General features: G+C 34.2%; 1 protein-coding gene and 1 long non-coding RNA gene across 3 annotated transcripts in view; both read right to left on the bottom strand.

Moving 5' to 3' along the window:
• The window catches only part of LOC122534712 (UDP-glucosyltransferase 2-like), a 51,220-nt gene extending 48,222 nt beyond the window's left edge, over nt 1–2,998 (bottom strand). The window contains exon 1 of the mRNA XM_043665615.1: nt 1,630–2,998. Coding sequence (XP_043521550.1) covers nt 1,630–2,746 — 1,117 coding nt within the window. The 5' untranslated portion in view covers nt 2,747–2,998. The remainder of the gene's footprint in view (nt 1–1,629) is intronic.
• Nucleotides 2,999–13,963: 10,965 nt separating this feature from the next.
• LOC122534713 lies at nt 13,964–17,671 on the bottom strand. Of its 2 annotated transcripts, XR_006307980.1 has the most exons (4): nt 17,540–17,671; nt 17,158–17,347; nt 15,818–16,322; nt 13,964–14,306 (listed from the first exon to the last, which is right to left on the bottom strand). It is a non-coding gene; the product is annotated as an uncharacterized LOC122534713 (long non-coding RNA). The 2 variants fall into 2 exon arrangements; XR_006307979.1 differs by lacking the exon at nt 17,540–17,671 and having other exon boundaries at nt 17,158–17,524.
• Between the last annotated feature and the right edge of the window lie 1,667 nt (nt 17,672–19,338).

The raw sequence follows: 19,338 nt of genomic DNA, 5'->3' as shown, positions 1-19,338 counted from the left end.
AAACTATATAACTAGTAACTATATAACTATATAACTAGAAAACTATATAAAAACAATATTTTCAATTTTTCAAATAATTTGGAGATAATTAAAATTTGTTAAACTTTCAATTGTATATATTTTAATAAATTATAGACGAGAGACTAATGACGCACAGAAGGAACTATAAATACGACATAACACAATTATAAAGTAAAATTATATTTAAGAAATGGAATAGGTAACAAATGAATAGACATACATCGTTAAAGATATGACTGTCATTATTGTTGACAGAAAACTATCTAGTATAAAAGTTATTAATTTTTAATACCATTTTAAATTTTGGTGAAAATAAATTCGGTGAAAATTCGAGGTATAAGCTCGCAAAAAGTGATTTGCAATTCATTAGCAAAAAAGCAATAATCCCGCGAAGATTTTAATAAAATATGCAATGATTCGTTGTCACCTCATTCGACAGGTCGTCGTTACATAACGACGAAGTATCGTTACGACGTATCATCACGAAGCTGAACTTGATAACGGGAGTATCGTAAATAGAACTTTTTTTTATATAAGAATAACGCTAAAAATGCAGACTGGCATTTTTTGTTCAGAACGAAAGCTTTTATTTAACATTATTAATGCAGGGGAAATTAGAAAGAGAATATAATTATAATGAAATGAATTCGAGAGATGCTCACGAAGTATTTATAAAATATTAGGTTAATGAAATTTCTTTAAACTTTGACTTTATTAATTAACAAAGAAGAAGGAGCTTACTATGAATCAAGTATATACAATGTTAAGAAGATTGACAACAAAAATGTCAAAATCTTATTAATCTATTAAGGACCTGACACTAATTTATCATGACATTTATAAATCATGACATAAATATTTCAATCCAGGTAGAAAGCGTAATTTCATAGTCTCAAACTTATTAAAAAGTGGAATTTGATAATACAAAATTGAGAAGGAATGTTGCATTAACGTCGGTCGGTTAAATCGGTAATGAAACAATGATTAAATATTCCTGTGATTTTTCTCATACATATGTATACGTTTACAAAATTAATGGAGATATACATTTAACATTTCGGAGAAATTTAATCCATAAATTAATTACAAGAGACTGCAAATTAAAAATATTGTAGCCCCACTCTGAAAATTTTTCACTTTGGAATTTTTTAGTTGGAAAAGATATTAGAAGAAATAGAAAGAGATAAGATATTACTCCAATTAAATATATGATATTTTGAAGGAGCTACGCACGATATATATATCATATCCATCAATCTAATCTCTTTTCACGAAAACGATAAAACAACGAAACAGAAGTATCATCGACAATATGCGATTACCATCTTTTATACAATAATACTATTTTTGGAAAATTATAGTAGAGTTATCGATGAAACATTAGTCTGGTATCGGAATCAACAAAAGCGTTATCATACACAACCACGTCGGACACAATTTTCACAGTAATAAGTGTCATAGAGTTTGACTTTAACTATTCTATTATCACGCAATAAGTCCGAATACTAAGTGTCGTAACAACACGTTGGAATAATACGTAACGTATGTGCGTCGAAACTTCGAAACATAACAACAGAAGTCACGAGTAAAGTAAATTATAATACTTACTCAATATGTCGTACTGAGGCAACCATTTCTGAACCAGAACGTTGCTGGATAATTTCGGTATTTCATTCACCTCCCACTTCCAAATCACTTTTCGAGGAATAGACGCGAACACTTTGATTAGTACGTCCAACTTGTCCTTCGGCATGCTGGCAGTTTTCACCATGGAGCCTAGGTTGAAATACAAAACGCCCTCGTGGGCTTCGTCCAAGAACTTTTTGATGTTCGCTGGCAGAGGTTTCACTTTCGGCGAGATGTGAATTCCGCCTATTTCAATCACATTTGGCGGGAACGAGATAGCGCCGTGCACGCTGTAATGCGTGTTGACGAACATAAACGATGCGTTGTTACTGACCGACCTCAAGTCTGGAAGCCCCGGTCCGTAATATTTATTGGCTATGGATTGATCCTGCCAGTGGAACATCGTGCGAAACACCATCGTCGAAAACAAGATCGTTACCGCGTTTATCATTCTTTGGAAGAAGTTCATCGGCCTTGGCAATCGAGTGAACATCGCCGGTATATAACTGGCCTCGTTGGACAGTCCCAAATCGTCGATGGCCCATGTCATCAGCTGATGAGTGGATATTTGTATGAAAGGCGCGTTGAACTTGTGCACTAAAGCCATGAAACAGTTACTGTTGAAGCTCTCTACGAACAGCAGATCGAACTTCTCGCCAGAGTCAACCAGACGTTTCACTTCTGGATTCTTCAAGCAGATCTCGCACGTGATTGCCGACACTGAGTGCAGCTTATATAAATCTGTGATCGGTATAAGTATGCTGAAAACATCTATCGAGTTCAGATCGACCACGTTTACAAAAACGCCAATTTTCTCGTCTAGCAGGCTAATATCCTTGTAAGTAGGCAAAGGTTCCTCCGCCGTTGCTTTCTCGGTTCTTGGGAAATGAGAGATCACCGTCAGATCGTGACCGCGACGCGCCAGTTCGACAAGAAGCGGCTCGAACACGTCGAAATGGCTCTTGCCAAGGTGAGCGAAGATCGCCAAGATTTTCAATCTCTTTTCACTCTTCAGCACGGTGGAATTGTTAGCGTGTGAATACGACGCTAGGATCACTAGGAGGCACAAGAGAACAGTCTGGGTTCGAGCAATCCACATGATTAAACAGCTATCAACTCGACAGCGCTCGGACACAAATTTCCTTTCTTCCTCTTTGAAAGATAATCGGTGCTCTGGCCGACTACGATTTAAGAACTGACTGTGTTATATCCCTCCTCGGTTACTGCCGCTGGATTCGTCACTTGCTTCCGTCACTCTGGATCCACAGGAGTCCACTCGTGATTGCGGACTGTACGATGCTTCTTCCGCTAAAGATTCGTTGGCAACTAACGGATTATATTTATACCGGCAAATATCTGTTACAAAGTGACGGTTTTTAACCGCATGTAAATTACTATGATTTGTTATCGCATTTGACTACTTTGCAAAGACATTTTCGTTTTCGACTTGTCGATAAGTAAATTGCGAATATAAAGCTACTATAAACTTACGCTTGTCATTGGAAAAATTAAAATGTTAGAACATCGAAGAGTTTCGTAATATAAAATTTCGAAAATCGACGAAGCATCGACAAGCGAAAAAGTTACGCTTGTATGTTCGTAAGTGCGTTCGTAAGTAAGTTCGTGTGTACGTAACAGATCATATGTTTACGTAATAGATCAAGTTCATGATGCAATCTGTAACGACTATCCGCTATTTCAGGCTTACAGTTATCGTTAGAGAAGCTTAAAAGAGTTCCACTCTCTTGATCGTGTTTGCACTGGACAAACGGTGGCGTGCGTGTTCACCGACGTTTACACGCTTACTACCGCCGACATTCGTGTTGACGCAATAAGAATTCCGAATCCTGTGCAAACTTTCGGAAGTTTGCCGTGTTACGCAAAAATACTGACGGTTTGAAATGATTCAGCCAGTCGAGAATCGCAGTATTGTCTTCCAAAATAAAGATTACACGTGAACACTTGATTTTCTTCTTATTTTCTGAATTTTTCTTCTTCATATCCGTAACAAACAAAAATGTTTGCATAATTTGTGAAAACACAAACGAAAGTGATTATTCGTATTTTGCATAGTGAAATAAAGAAAAAAGATAAATTTCTGCAAAACGTGACGGTCAAATGGTCGAACGCCCGACGCTTGCCAACGACTAACCTACGTTCGACTTACCTCGACAATTGATTAATCTCTACTAACACGACCAATGTAACGTGCGCTATTTTTCGCAGAGTATTTATAGACACATTGAATGTCGACCGAAAATCATCACCCTGTTCTGTAGTGTACACACTGGCCGTGCCTATAGTTTCAATCAAAATATTCCTGTCTCTAATTTCTCAATATCTCTAATTTCCGAATGTGCCGATCATTGGAAATAAATCATAATAATATGACAAGGTTTTGTGTGTACAACAAAACAGATTCATCAAATTCATCAATGGAAAAATGAATACCGAATATTTAAATTTGCTTACCATGCATTTCCGGATCTAAATTTAGTTTTCAGTAGAATATATTGCAAAATTAGTCCAATTTTACTTCAAGGATTTTACCGTGGCTTGTTTTTCAGAGATAAAGAAAATTACTTTTGCATAACATTCCTCAAGCAGTGTAAAAATAGCAAACTATATAGAAGCATACATTATTATACAGAAATGAAATCTTTAAATATTTCTATAAAATATAATATAAAATAAAATATAATGATCATTATCGCTAATCGTATGATCAAAATAAACCTTGTTTACAGCATTATTATTGATTTAAAAAAAAATGTTCATTACATATATAAATGCACTTCGCTCTTACAGTTGGTACAGAGTAGTTTTCCTTGTTGCGTTCACGTAAAACCTTGTCATATTATTTTTAGCTCGCAATTCCAGAGTATCTTTACAAACGTATATAAAATTGAAAGTGAGAAGTTAAATGTCCATGGCAGTACGCAATTTCGATACCAGTGTTTTTATACATTACCAGACAAAATTACGTTTATTTACAATTATACCATTATTAAAGTAATTATTTCCAATTATAGAGTAGGCCTGTCCAATTTCTTTCCCTTCACGTGTCTGACTCAATGAGCCGCTTCTATTTTCTGTGAGGCGCCAATCTTATTTAACCGAGCTTGTCACCACGTATAGACTATCTGCTATATTTAATCGATGAAACTAAATACTATATGAGATATGACTATAAGAGCGTCACGTGGTAATCAAATTGAAGTTTGACCGTGAGATGTGGTGAGGCTGAAGTTCAGAAGGGAAGGAAACGACGGAGAAAAGTAAGTATGGAAGAGGTTCTTCCCTTATAGCTCTCGAAGAGGGGCACGAGCCACGTGTTATAGCTGGCAGACCACTAGTTGGTCAAGCTTGACCTATATATATAATGAGATCGAGCTTAGGATCATCTTACCCGGATCGCAGACGAGATATGAATACACTAAGCATCTTATGGAATTTCATGTCCTGTACTCTGAAATACAGACATAGTAGAAAATCACTAATCTTTTAGTGCAGTCACAACTGGTGAGTGTAGGAATTACATCGAAGATGATCAAGTAGCGAATACGCCAGAAATATGGTTTTTGAAACCCATTATAGTATTGTCAAACTTTCAATACTGAAATGTGAAGCTGGTAACTAACTGAAATCATTCTGTTATATATCAAAAAGAGCTCTATCTATGATATTACCCTATTACGATGACTTCTTTTCATATAGTAAATTAAAATTCTAAAGTTATTAATAAAATATTAAAGAACTTATCAGCTTAAATAAATTTTATAATATGCGAAAAATTAAAAGGAAGAAGAAAGAACAACTCTCTTATTCGCAGATATAATCATTGTAGAAGAAATAATTAATCCTAAACTTTCTAAAATATTTTTGTACGTAAGATTGTATACAGATTCGTATGAAATATTTCCCATACGCTTACAAATTAGTTATCCAGATATCAAAACTATATATTATTTATTTTTCATTAGTCTAACGAATATGTACACACAATGGATTTACACAAACACTTAGATCACAGCCAATCAATTACTTTAGACATTAACTTTTGTAACGAGCATTCTGTTTTGGATATTTCATAGAATTTTCTATATTTAATGTATTCTACGTGCAATCTTCGTTTGTTTATGTCAAAAAGATTTGTGAGGTAAATTTAACAAGATATATTTAATTACCATTTATTTCCACAGGATCCAGGCATCATTCCCTTTAAATTCCATAGTCCATGTTATTCCATCTTTTATCCATTGGAAGTTGATAAATCTGTAACAAACTTATTTGTTTGACTATTAGTTTAAAAAACTTAACACAGAAATTCCACACCACTAAATCAGTCCCGACATTTGGAAAAATAAAAGCAAATGAATAGCCAGAAGGGCTAGACTATTGAAAAGGAAACCGCGATACAATAGCCAGAAGGGCTACTGTACAATTATCAACATTATGAACCCGTGGAACAAATTGTATCTTCTTTCGCAACACTAATTCACTAACACTAATTATGAATTGGGAAATTTTCAAAATCAAATGCGAAGATTGCTTCGTCATGTTTAAAACTTCCGAAAATAAGCACGCAACGTTATTGATCTACGCACTCATCTTATTTAAAAATGCGCAACACTAATTGCGACGCGTCCAGTGCAACCATGCTGGAGATTGCTGATGAATGACCACAGCTCTTATAGCTGTATCAGGTGATCCAGGAGCAGGAACAATTTTCCACGAATTCAGTGGAAGAATTTGGGCATTTTGTAAACGCAACACTACTTCAAGAAACGCGATCATTCATTATCGCAACACTAACAGGAAAAGTAATTGGAAATCGCGATGGAACAATGTCGCAACACTAACTCTAAAAGCAAATTCAATAAAAATTATTATTAACAGTACAAAAGTTACTGTATAAACAAAAAGCTACTTTAAATATTCTAACACTCTAAAATTAATTAATAGCAATGACTCTAATTTAAAATAATAGGAAATAAGATTTTAAAGACCTCGTAATCGATGCGACGCTAAATCCCCATTTAAAAAAAAAAGAAAAGAGATTTTACTATGTATAACTCTAAGACAACTTCAAAAATTCACAATCGAAATTCCTAAAGACAATCGCGGTATCGTAATTCGCAACTCTAAAGCAAACATGATTATCATTTCTTCGCAACTCTAATTCAATCCGTAATTGATCTCTCGCAACACTATTAAGAAAAATCGCGATTTGCCCAAAACGATGATGGAGAGAAAACGAATACAACTACAAATACTAAAAGAGCATAGTGACAAAGTAGTAACAAGAATGATTTCCCATGCTCTGGAATCATTTTAATGATCCAGAGGATGAGACGCCATTTGTTGTGACCCTCTTCGTGGCAATTTGCCGGGCCTCTTCGGCTTCTAGCCCCTTCTTTCTTCGAGCGCAATGCCCGCTGAAACTTACATTTAGCTCGAGTCTTTCTAATCGCAAACTAAAAAATAACTTACAAAGGTGAAATAAAAAGATAAATCGCGGAAGCTGACTCAGTTGCACATGGACGACCATCGATCACAATGATCGTTGTTCGTTCGCACGTGCGTGCTCGAGCAATGCCTACATAAACGTTCGTTTCGGGACCTACTCGCGACCTATCCGCGACCGCGACCGCGATGCTAAATTCAAAAAATCGAAGAGTAAAATCAGAAACAAGTGGCATGTCCCATTTGTACCAATTTCACTGTCGATTTTTCAAATTAGATTTCCTGAAACAGGTTGAACACGCGAAAAGGGGGCACGCGACCAGAGACTGTGCCAACCTGCCCGGCCCTACCTACTTATNAATTAAACACAGGCATACCAGAAAGTAAGCTACCTATCCTATCCAGGGGCCCTATATTTAAAAAATGGCAAAACAGGCACACCAACACACTCACTCCACGGTTCTCACACATACCACTCGGGCGCAGACCTAAACTAGAGAGGACGTCCCGGAACGTCTCCGACACCCGAGTTTAACATTCAACTTTCACACTCTAATTACGTACCATTTTCCTGAAATCGACTGACAATAGCTAGCGATCATTGCGTAAAACGTGATTAAAACACGTTTATATTTATACGTGAGATATTAGTAACTAAGGATAATGATTCATATAATTTCCATAGAAACTCTGCAAGTTAACTTGGAATCATTATTATAATTAATGATATAACTAATAACATAATTATAATATATTTAATAGGTATTATTATAATAAATTTATACTTCGACTTAGTGCGTAAAATTTTAAATGTTTATAATGAATAAAATAATAGAAACGACGCAATTCCACATCCTAACCATACACACACATGCGGAAAATACGTCGTGCACGATACGCTAACACATTGTCAGTCGCTGAGACATTTTTTATAAAAGTACAAACTATAGTCATCGTGCCTTAATGTCATTCACCCACCCAAGTAGCACCTGGGCACGTGAGTGAGATCCTGACAATAAACACGGAAGGGGTTAAACCTGAAAATCCTGAACTAAAAAAATAATTAGTTTACGTAATTTGTATCTAACGGACTATTGCATTATTTTACTTCAAACTGTAATGACTCTAGGCTTTCAGAAATTATTGAAATTGCAAGAGAATAATGAGAATAAAAACAAAGAATTGAATTTATTAAAAAAGATGTGAAATCTAACAATTGACTAAAACAATCCAAATCAAACAATTGACGAAATTAAATATTAATAGAAACAATCTCAGGCGGTTTCTTCATCAAAGCACATTTTCGAAAATACGAAAGCAGTGTTTAAACTTGTTTTAAACTTGTTGCCTTGATTCAAAAATCTACCTGTCGCGAAGTATCTTCTTGCACATAAAATTTCATATATTTTTCTACGGAAGAAATTCTAATCTATTATATATTTCAAATTGCATTGAAGTTCATAATTATAAAATTAAATTAATTAAATCAGTTGACATAAAATGTTATATATTATAACAGGGAAGATGAAGTTAGAAATTATTAATTATTACATCAATTATTAATTATTCATTACTATAACAAAATATATTACCAGTATATCAATAAGTAATAACTGCATCTTTCATAGCAACGAAGTCGGATGGTATCCGCTTTTTATGCTACGAAATGCTTAAACGAAATCATTTTAATAATAATCATTTATAATTTGTCTCTTCATATGGATATTCATATGGATATTTTGCTGTTTTATACTGAATATATTTTGACTTTACAAGTAATTATTGTAACTGTATATATTCTAACTAATTGTTAGAATCGCGATGTGCAAGAAGCCCTATCCTGATCTAATACATGAAAAATGTTATTACTCACGGGTATAAAAAATATCCGTGGTCACTATGCTCATCAAAAATTCTACGTATACAACCAGTCACCCGTGCCGATTCGGACTTTTCGTCCTACGACATGATTGAGTGACCGGAGGAACATAAATGCATGCGACTCACAGTGAAGAACGATATCATCTGCACTGGACCAAGGAAAATCGTTGTGAAGATCCTCATCAAGCAGATACTATTGAAAATCCCATTGTGGAAATGAACGCCGTAAAAAATTTCTTGAAAAACACAAAGACACAGTGTTATTTGTAAAAATTTTTTTTAATAATGATAAAAATTTTAATGATGATAAAAATTTTAACAATGATAAAAATTTTAATAATGATAAAAAATTTAATAATAATAAAATAATGATAAAAACTCTAATAGGTTGAAATGTTTTTATTTTATAGTTATAATTTTACATTGGACTTCAATGGAAAGAGAACTGTAGAGAATAGAATTAATTCACAATGTGCTAAAGTACTTACATTCTTTGTTTTTGAAGCATCGTAAAATTGTTAAAGGATTAGGGGAATTGGAGACTGTAGAGAATCTGTAACAAAACATAAAACATTGGAATTTTTATTTAAAAGTAAAGATGAATCTCAAATTCGAGATAATGAAAGATTCTTACATTCTTGGCTTTGGAGCCAGCGATGAATTTTCCCCAAAACATACCAAAAAGTTGATGCTGTTAAGCGTCTGTAGCAAAATGTCAAACATTATATTATATCAAATTTGGAAATTTGAGTAAACTGAAGTAGAATATATAAAATTACTTACAATTTTGACCTCTTATAGAGGCCTTATCCTCTTGAACACTGACTCTAATATACCGAAAACGAATGTTGAATAAGGAAAATATCAAAAAAGAAAAATAAAAGACTATCAATGTGCGCGTTTGAGATACAATCGGCGAACTCACTGACTCTAATTTCGTGAATTATAATATAAATGAATTAGTAATCTAATTAATGAGAGCCATTTTGCTCAGAAAAAATTTACATATTGCGCAACAAACACTGACTCTATCGACCACATTGCGCGCGGTCACAAAAATTTTTTGAAAATAAAGTTGATTAGAAGGAGAAGGGCAAAGAGTACATCCATTTAAAAAATATTGCTTTTTCCAGAAAATGGTTATAAACTTGAATACGCACTAAAAATATTAGTTGGAAATTATGAAGTATTTCTCAATATTTGCAGAAATATTTGTAGAAATTGTATTCTGAATAAGAATAGTAAGATACCACGTTACGTAATATAAATATTCGAAAATGATTGCACAAATAAAAATTTATAGTTAAATGTATTTAAAAAATCATCGCGTTAGCGTTCGGAAAAAGTCTATTCTAGCAAAATAATATGGTAAAATACAAAACTTTTGAATTTAATAATCTAATACAAGAATATACATATCCATTTGCAAGTATATACCATTAAGCTACTATGATCTCCATATTCAAAATAAAATATTAATTTATTTAATCTTTTCCATTTTCATTCTTATATCCTACATAATTACGAAATTACGTATTGTGATTGTATTTTAAATATATATAAATTATGCAAATGTTACTTGGAATGAATAAAATGTTATCAACTTTCCGTAAAAGTTCATCAGAGTGTTCATTAATGATCATCTATGCTATTTGCAACCAAGGAATAACCTGTACAAAAAGACACCAAAAGTTAGAATAAATATCTCCAATGAAGGCAAATATGTAAAAGTGAAACGATAATCAATTTCAAATTCTATTACAAAAGCGTACGATTACCAAGGTACTGATATTCGTAAGAGTGAAATCGGTGATCGAAGAAAAATCAGCACGAAAAGATTCAAAATCTTACTCGATTTCGTTGCCTTGATGCTCAATGAATCGTCAAACACACGTGTATTAATTAAACGATACTATTAATAAGGTATAAATGGAAGTAAAAGAGTGTCAAAGAAGCAACGCCATCGAAGAGACGCCACCGATAGATTAGAAAAAGTTACAAACCTAATGCGACGTAATGCATGTTGTTGTCACGAAATTCGACAGCCGAATGACTCTCCGCCACACGTCTCGTCCTTCAATTGAGAAAATAGTAGGAGATGGGGTGATCCTGTCTAAACAAGGACGATAAGTAAGATGAACATAAACATTATGTTCGTGTTGTTGTTTTTACTTTCGAGCTCCAAGGCCTTCTATTTTCATTTTACTTGAGAACTGAACAATTTTACTATATTACGCAGTAAAATTATTATTTTAACCATTAAATACGTACATTCTTAATAAACTATTGTTGAATTTAGTATTAGAATTATGAATTACACAGTAAACGAGGTTAAAGAATCAACAAATAAGTAGAAAATGTTATAATAGAAGTGTGTGTGTAAAAGCATATAATAAAATATAAACATATATATATAACAGTGTAGTTTGTCAATTACAAGGTTACAATATTTGTACTGGGTAGAACTGAAATTAAATTTTGGGATAAAATTATAATAAATACCTTTAAGCATAATATGTTCTATTTAAATGTTTGTATGCTATTATTTCTTTAATTGTTGAAAATCATGTGTAACAATTATTTGGTTAATTTAATCCCCTACTCTAAAGGAATAAAAATTATACACTTTATCGGTAATCTGCCAAATCTCGATGAATTGAAGCCATAAATTTTAATTCAAATTTTAATTGAAAATGTATGTTTTAATTCGAAAATTCACAACACAAACACAAATCAATATTTTTACCTGAGAACCGCTGGATACTTCTTTCTGGATGATTTTTCTGGCTTCCTTCTTTACAGATGAGGCGTGCTCCTTTCCGCCATGTTTGCTGCTTAAAAGTCGATCGTGAGAAATATCGATTATTTCGATAATCGTAGGAAGTATATTGCGTTTTTCACCGCAGGGGCGCTGTAATCGCCACTAATTAATCCCAATACGCATTTCACAGGAAATATTAACTTGGAATAAAGAATAAAAAACTCTAGTCTGAATCAAATACAGAAAATTCATAAGAAACTCCTAAAAAAGAACGAAAATTATTACTAAAGAATAGAAAATTATTATTTCTTTAATTGTTGAAAATCACATGTAATAATTATTTGGATAAATCTGACCATGAGTTGAAACTAAAAGTGAACATTTTATCTTAAAAATTCACAATACAAACACAAATCTAACAGCTATTGATTTATATTTTTACCTGAGAACTGCTGCTTCGGAAGATACTTCTTTCTGGATGATTTTTCTGGACAACGCTTTCTTCTTTAGAGATGAGGCGTGCTCCTTTCCGCCATGTTTGCCGCTTAAAAATCGATCGTAAGAAATATCGATTATTTCAAGAATCGTAGGAAGTATATTGCGTATCACCGTTGGGGCGCTGTAATCATTACCTTAAATTTAAACTCAATACGCGCGCATTTCGCACGAAATGTTAACTTGGAATAAAAAATAAAAAAACTCTGGTCTAAATCAAATACACAAAATTCATGAGAAATTCTGAAAAAACGAACGAAAATATTCATACACTAGATAAAAAGTTGTCAATACTTTAAATTGTTCTAATTTCGTGAATAAAATTGCAGAACAATTAAGTTGATTTTACTTTAAAGAATGAATTACAGTAAATGTTTTAATATATTAAAAAACAATTAATTCAATGAGATTATTATAAATAAATATATAGAACAATAATCCCTCGAATATTGTAGTGTCCAAATATTAATAAGAATCACTGTATCTATATTGTCTTTTATACCATTGTCTACGTGAGAACATAATATACTAATTCTAAGATCTCAAAGTTTGTGAATATTTACAATAAATCCGGTAGATGAACCACGATTTCTGCGGGGTTAAAAGCCTCTGTCTGTTGTTAACTATTTTCTTCTGAAATTTCATCGCATTCGGTACGCCACAATGGCTATCCAGTCTCGTTTATACTACGTTCGCGACGCGAATAAATTCATTGGATCTCGGAACAACAGGTAGAGAGGCTCGTTAAAATGTATGTCGTGGCTGGCGGTTTTATTAAATTAGCGACGAACGGTTTCTTCGTCGATTCGATTTAAAAGCAGGCAACAACACGCGCTGGTCGACTAGTCGTGGGGCCAAAGTAAAGCACGCAAAGCCAGAGATGGACTCGATTTCCTTGATCCAACGCCCGTTCTCTGTGCCACGTCCTTGTGTATTTTATTTTTCCCCTCCACTTTCTTGCTCCACCGTATTACATTGTAACAGCACTTTAGTTAATTACCTTGGAGCACACCAGCAGATCCAGCCCTTCTCCGTTGTCCGTCCACTCTTTATGCATATCCTTCTTTATTTCCTTTTTCCTTCAAATGGTTTTCGATACTCTTCACTTTGTACTATTCTTGATAATTCTGCTCTGTGGAGCACGATTCCAGATAGGTAAATACGGGACACGAGGATCGTCGAAAGACGGAAGAAAAATATATATATACAAGGTGTGTTGTAACTGATGATACAACTGACTACGAGATGATTCTACAAAGAGAAATAAATTGATAAGAGGGATGAAATATTTTCATTTAAAGCTTCGTGAGCTTAAAAAAATCAAGTTTGAAAATTTACCAATTATATCTAATTTAGTTAATCAGAAATGAATAATGGACAAGAGATTATTCTACCTGCGAATATAAGTCAAAGGGATGTAGAATACCTTTATAGAATTTTTTCATAAGACACTATGTTCTCATAAAAATTTATCAAGAAAGATTTATCAAGGAATTTGTCAAATATACGTTTACTAAACCAATTATTAATTAAATATACTCAAAATCTATTTTCTTGAAAACGAGGCCTTAAATGAAAAAACTTTGTTCTTTTTTCGACTTATTTTTTCAATCACTTCCTATTTTATACTAGTAACAGTATAGATAGTATGAACACCCTGTATATCTGTATAAAGATATACAGATTTTTCCGCAACGTTCCCAAAGAACTTCCTTTTTCCTCTTTCTTTCTTCCTTTTTCTTTCTCTCTCTCTGGCTTTTCTCGTCCCGACGACCTGCTCCTTTTAATTTTCCATTTGTCATCCCACTTTTCGCTTTCTTTGTTCTGTCCTGGTAGCAGTGTAAAGTAAACATCTTCGATGCTACACGGTTCGTCGATAATCGATCGAATGTTTGTACAACTGCAGCAAACTCACAACTTGGAAAAATCCATCGAATCGTTGCAACGATCCGTAGAAACAATTTAAATCTATGGATATTTTTTTGACCTCTCCAACTGTTTCATTTATTTTCCATTATGAATCACATGAATCATTCCGATATTCGTAATTTCAGAGCTGGACAGAAATTTAATCAACGATGAACAATTAAACTCTTATTTTAATCATTTATCGCAATAAGCACTTAGATTTCTACTTTAATCGTTAATCACAAGTAAATACCTTTTAATCATTAAGTGCGATGAAAGATTAAATTTCTACTTTAATCATTTTTATATGATGTTCAAACGTCTTCACAGCTTGACAATAAAATATCAGAAGTTACGTAATACAACAACACAAAGTTTTATCATTTTTCTTCTTAAACTCAAAAAATGTGGCGCAACTGTTGAAGTTTGTTCTGGTACACGTGTATAAATAAACTACATTAAATACATTGCATATACACGTTTTTACACGTTCATGACCTCTAGATTACTATAATCTTATAGTTATAACACGGCAACTTCTGGTGAAAATCGACGATCTCAGTTTCAATTTCTAATTTTTCACAATTTTAAGAGAAGATATAACGTTGTGTATCAGATGAAATATCTATTATTAGTTGACAAAAAACGATCCATGCTATACACCCACCAGCTTCTACATTCGCTACAGAGAATTCAAATTTTGCTGACGCCTTTGCTCACACAAAATCACACGTGAAACATATATCCGAAACCAGGCCAGTGACTCGCAAACTCGACAAAACATTCGTGTATCGAAAAAATGTTTATCATTTATCAATTTTTTTAAAAAGCGATCCTGTTGGTTTCTCCTCTCTTATCGATAATCCTTTCTAAAAGACATAAATAAATAAAGACATAAATTAAAATATCAAGAGAATGTTTTACATCGTTTGCTTTATCTTCGTGATCTATACAGAAGCGGACAAAAGTTTAAGACAATTGAATACATTATGAATATTAAATGATGAATAATGCATAATTGCATACATTCACACTTTATTTACGAACGATAGGATCATTGAAGCTTGGTGGTGAATATACAAAGAATTTAAAGAATCTTTACACTCACACAAGAAAAACACAAACAAAATGGAACAACATTTCATAGAGTACATTTCAATATTTCACCCAAAACAATGTTTGAATTTAAATCGATTCAATATCACGAAGATGTGCTACTTATTAAAAATAAGTAGCATGCAATGAAATATTAGTTCTTTTTTTACTTTTGTTACTTGTGCTGATATAAATAATTGTTTTTAAATGTCATTGCTAAGATTTCATTGCTAATCCTAAGTATTCTTTATGTTGTATAATTACAAAGTAAATTGCTAATAGATTACAATATGTTGTATAATTACAAAATAAATTGCAATAGATTACAACATGTATACGTAGTTAATTTTTTACTTATATCCTATTTCTTGAATTATCTTTATAAAAATAGAACCTCAAGTTGTTCATCATTTAGTATATATAATATAACAGAGAATCTATCAGTGAATAGTCGTACTATATTACTTTTATCTGATACTGTATAAACACAAGAAGAATAAAAATCAAACTAACGATAACGAAACGAATGTTCTGTCCACGAAATAGAGTCGTGCTCCGTATTACCTGGCCTTGTATTTATGAAGTTCCAGCAGCGAAGAAGCCCCTGCCATAAATTCTCCATCGAAATCTCTTAATCCCTCAAGCACCCTCGGCGCAAACGGGGGCAGCCGATAACGAATCCAGCAAATCAAAATAAACGATATCGCATCGTGAATATCCGTCGCAGAGCGTGGCATGAAATTGATGCCTACCGTTCTGTTGGTCCTGTTACACCGACCAAAACGCGATATACCTTTCGATCCAGTTTGTTCCAGCGACACACAGATTCTCTAGAAACTCGTGATGGCCAGTGGTCATGGTTGTGGTGACCGGTACAAGAATGGAGAAAATTACAACCTCTCAAATGGACGACGCCGATGGTTGCCGCAGAATCTAGGTAATTGGCTGAACTGCATCGTTCCTTCGTTCCATTCTTTATCCTTTCTTCTACTTTTCCTTTTCTTTTTCTCCTCTTTTTTCCCTTTTGTTTGCCCTTTTTTCAGTCGCTTTGTGGTCGTAGTCTCAAGAACTAAGAGAAATAAAAAGCAAAAGGGGTAAAAAGTCAGGCACTTTTAAATACAAACGGAGAGAGAAAGATTTCAAGTGTCAATCGGCCTGCGTTGTTTAATTCATGAATTCGCTAGCGGCAACCCACCTGACAGTCAGGAAAATCGTCTACAAATTACTAGTACAAGAACGACGCCAAAAGCGAGACAAGGTACGCCAATCTATGTATGTTTCGCTACTTCGAAACAATTTCTTTGGAACAAAAAAGGAAAACAAAAAGAAGTAGTAGAAAAAGAAAAAAAAGCAGAGGGAGAAAAAAAGAAGCGAGGCTTTGTATTAATCCAACGCGCAAATTTCCGAGATCCGCGTTCATAATGCGCGCACGAATTGATTGGATATCCACGATACGAACGAACAAGCGAACCGATGCTTATATTGACTTTTAATTTAAAAGCGCGATCGCACCGATACGATTCGGCAGATTTTATCGGGACTCGTTGCTAACTACTGTTTATCAAACACTAACGAAATCGTTCACCTGAATACCTAACATAATTGGAGATCTCTCGGCCGGAATCGAAGCACGCGCAAATTTAACGAGAATGGTTTCCACGCGAGTTTGAATTCGCGTATTCCGCGCGCAGCCTTCACTTCGCCGAGGTGGTGCGATGGGAGGGAAAAAAAATAATGCATTGCGAAACAAAACCCGTTTGCGTCTAAAGTGAAAAAGCTAACGCACCGTTGGATACGCTTCTATAGGTCGTTCCGAGTGAAAAATGTCGCGTCGATGCGTATCCAATTCACGATAATGTAGGAACCGAGCACAGGCAAAGAATCGACTCGATATTACGAGTCACAGGCTCTACATAGAGCTTGATGGCACCAGACTTTTTCCTTTGCAAACTCCAACTTTTTCGTGCGCGTTTCTCTTTGCTTTTCCTTTCTCATTCATCTCCGCGTATTTTCGTTCCTTTTTTCCAGACGTGTCTCTAGCTCTTATTTTTCACGCCCCCTTTGTTGAACATTCGCCATCTTCCACTCGGGAGACTAGAACAATTGTCAAAAAATATGAAATCGTTAAAACGATCGCTCGAATTTCGATATTATACGTGTTTTTACTAGAGACAGGATCAAATCCAATACATATTTACGGATCCAAGTCAAATTCGACGTATATGTTTCATTTCATGGATTTCAAACACTACTCGAAAGTAAATATGTATATTTCGATGAATACACTTCCAATATATTCATTGTTGACACGAGAATGAATCCTTCGTTGGTAAATAAAATCTTCATACTAAAGTCATTCACTTATAACATAACGTTCTCTGAACTAGAAGATCCATTGTCAATTGTTTTTAAATATTGTCTTCGCTATCAACTACCAAATTGTCTGATCAACTGTCAGTTACATATTTCATATTGGGCATGCGCGTCAAATGTACGCGCATGCGCATGCGTAAGGATCAGGCCCACATGATGTGGATGCAACATTGCTTATAGAAAATTGCTTTACTTAATCAACAAAATCTCACATTAAAAATCGTCCATTTGTCATATTCGCTGAATCAAAAGATGTATTGTTAATTGTTTTTAAACATTATTTTCTTTATTAACTTAGAGGTTAAGTTGCAGTTAATTAATTTAATTTCATATTAATTACACGCATGCGCAGTAAATACATGCACATTAGACGCATGCGTGAAGTATGTTGAATTTGATGCGAATTTGAAAATCAAAAAGACTCGACAAGTCAAGATGCTGATGCTTGTCTTATAGATTGGAACATGAGATAATCAATCCCATCCATTAGTATTCAAGTCTTCTTCAACTTGGAAATATTGTTCTCATACCCAGAAGAATTTGTGAAACATTCGAATTTATCTCGCTTGGATTCAAGTATACTTGTAAATACCATTAGAGATACTTATTAAAAATTTAAATCCAACAAAAAATTCGAACTTACTTCTAAGGTATCCAATTTCATCTCTAACTATTGAGGCATGTTAATTCCTTTTTTTTTTTTTTTTTGATGCATCCTGTAGAAAGCGTCTGTAGCCTAGATCGAAATAACGTAAGAAGGATTAAAAGCTTCCCGGTGGATTTCGTCGGAAAGTAGCAGTCGGAATATTTTCGCGAGCTGCAAATGGCACTCGGTCGCTTCTTTTTCGTCACGGCGCGCTCCCCTCCGCGGCGTTCCTTCTCTCCTTTTCTCACTTGCTCGTCCGGCGTTTCCTCATAAAAGTTAATAAGCCGGCTGGCTGGGTTCGTCGATCCCGAGGAAATTGCGGGAGACCGAACGCACCTTCCTCGTGACGTTTTATATCCCTATTCTATTCGTCGTTACGACCGACCTTCTCCCTCTGTTGCACTATTTTCCGTCCCCTTTTCCTTGTCGTCTCTCTGCCATTTGTCGCCATTCCACGAGTGTTTCTTCTGCCTTTTCTCCCCCTGTGTGCACGCGTATCTACACAAGACCACACAATTGGCCGTCCTTCCTCCTCATAGAAAGGGTGACATACGTGAAAGTATACAAGCTGGTGCAAAATCCACTCTAGCCGCGAGAACGAGCGGCTAAGCTACTTCCCGTTAATGACACTCGAACAGAACGAAATGCCTGCGGCAATATCTCAACAAAGGTGAAGATTCTTTGTTCCGTCGACTTCTTCGAGATTCCTCAAGAACACGAAGCTAATATTCTCCTTAATTGTCTCTTTCGCTGTAACTGTGTTAAGAACTTAATAATTGTGCTTGTCATAATTTATTTAAAGCTTCTACATACGTTGCAATTTATAGTTGGAGGTACTTGAAACTTGTAAATTGACGGAAACATTAAAAGAGCGTAATTAATTCACCAACACTTACAATCAGAACCAACAAAACAAAGATCTATATACTCCTGTCAAATTTCAAATATTTAAATCAGAAAAGTTTTGAACATTTTATGGATCTTAAATTAGTTTGTTAAAATTAGATCATTTCTCAAATATTGAGAATGGCACATTTGTTTAAAATAATAAACCGATCTTACAGAA

The sequence above is a fragment of the Frieseomelitta varia genome, unplaced genomic scaffold, assembly GCF_011392965.1.
Source record: "Frieseomelitta varia isolate USP_RPSP 00005682 unplaced genomic scaffold, Fvar_1.2 scaffold_629, whole genome shotgun sequence".
Lineage (NCBI taxonomy): Eukaryota > Metazoa > Arthropoda > Insecta > Hymenoptera > Apidae > Frieseomelitta > Frieseomelitta varia.
Note: the sequence above shows the minus strand (reverse complement) of the source record. Positions and strands in the feature narration are given on the sequence as shown.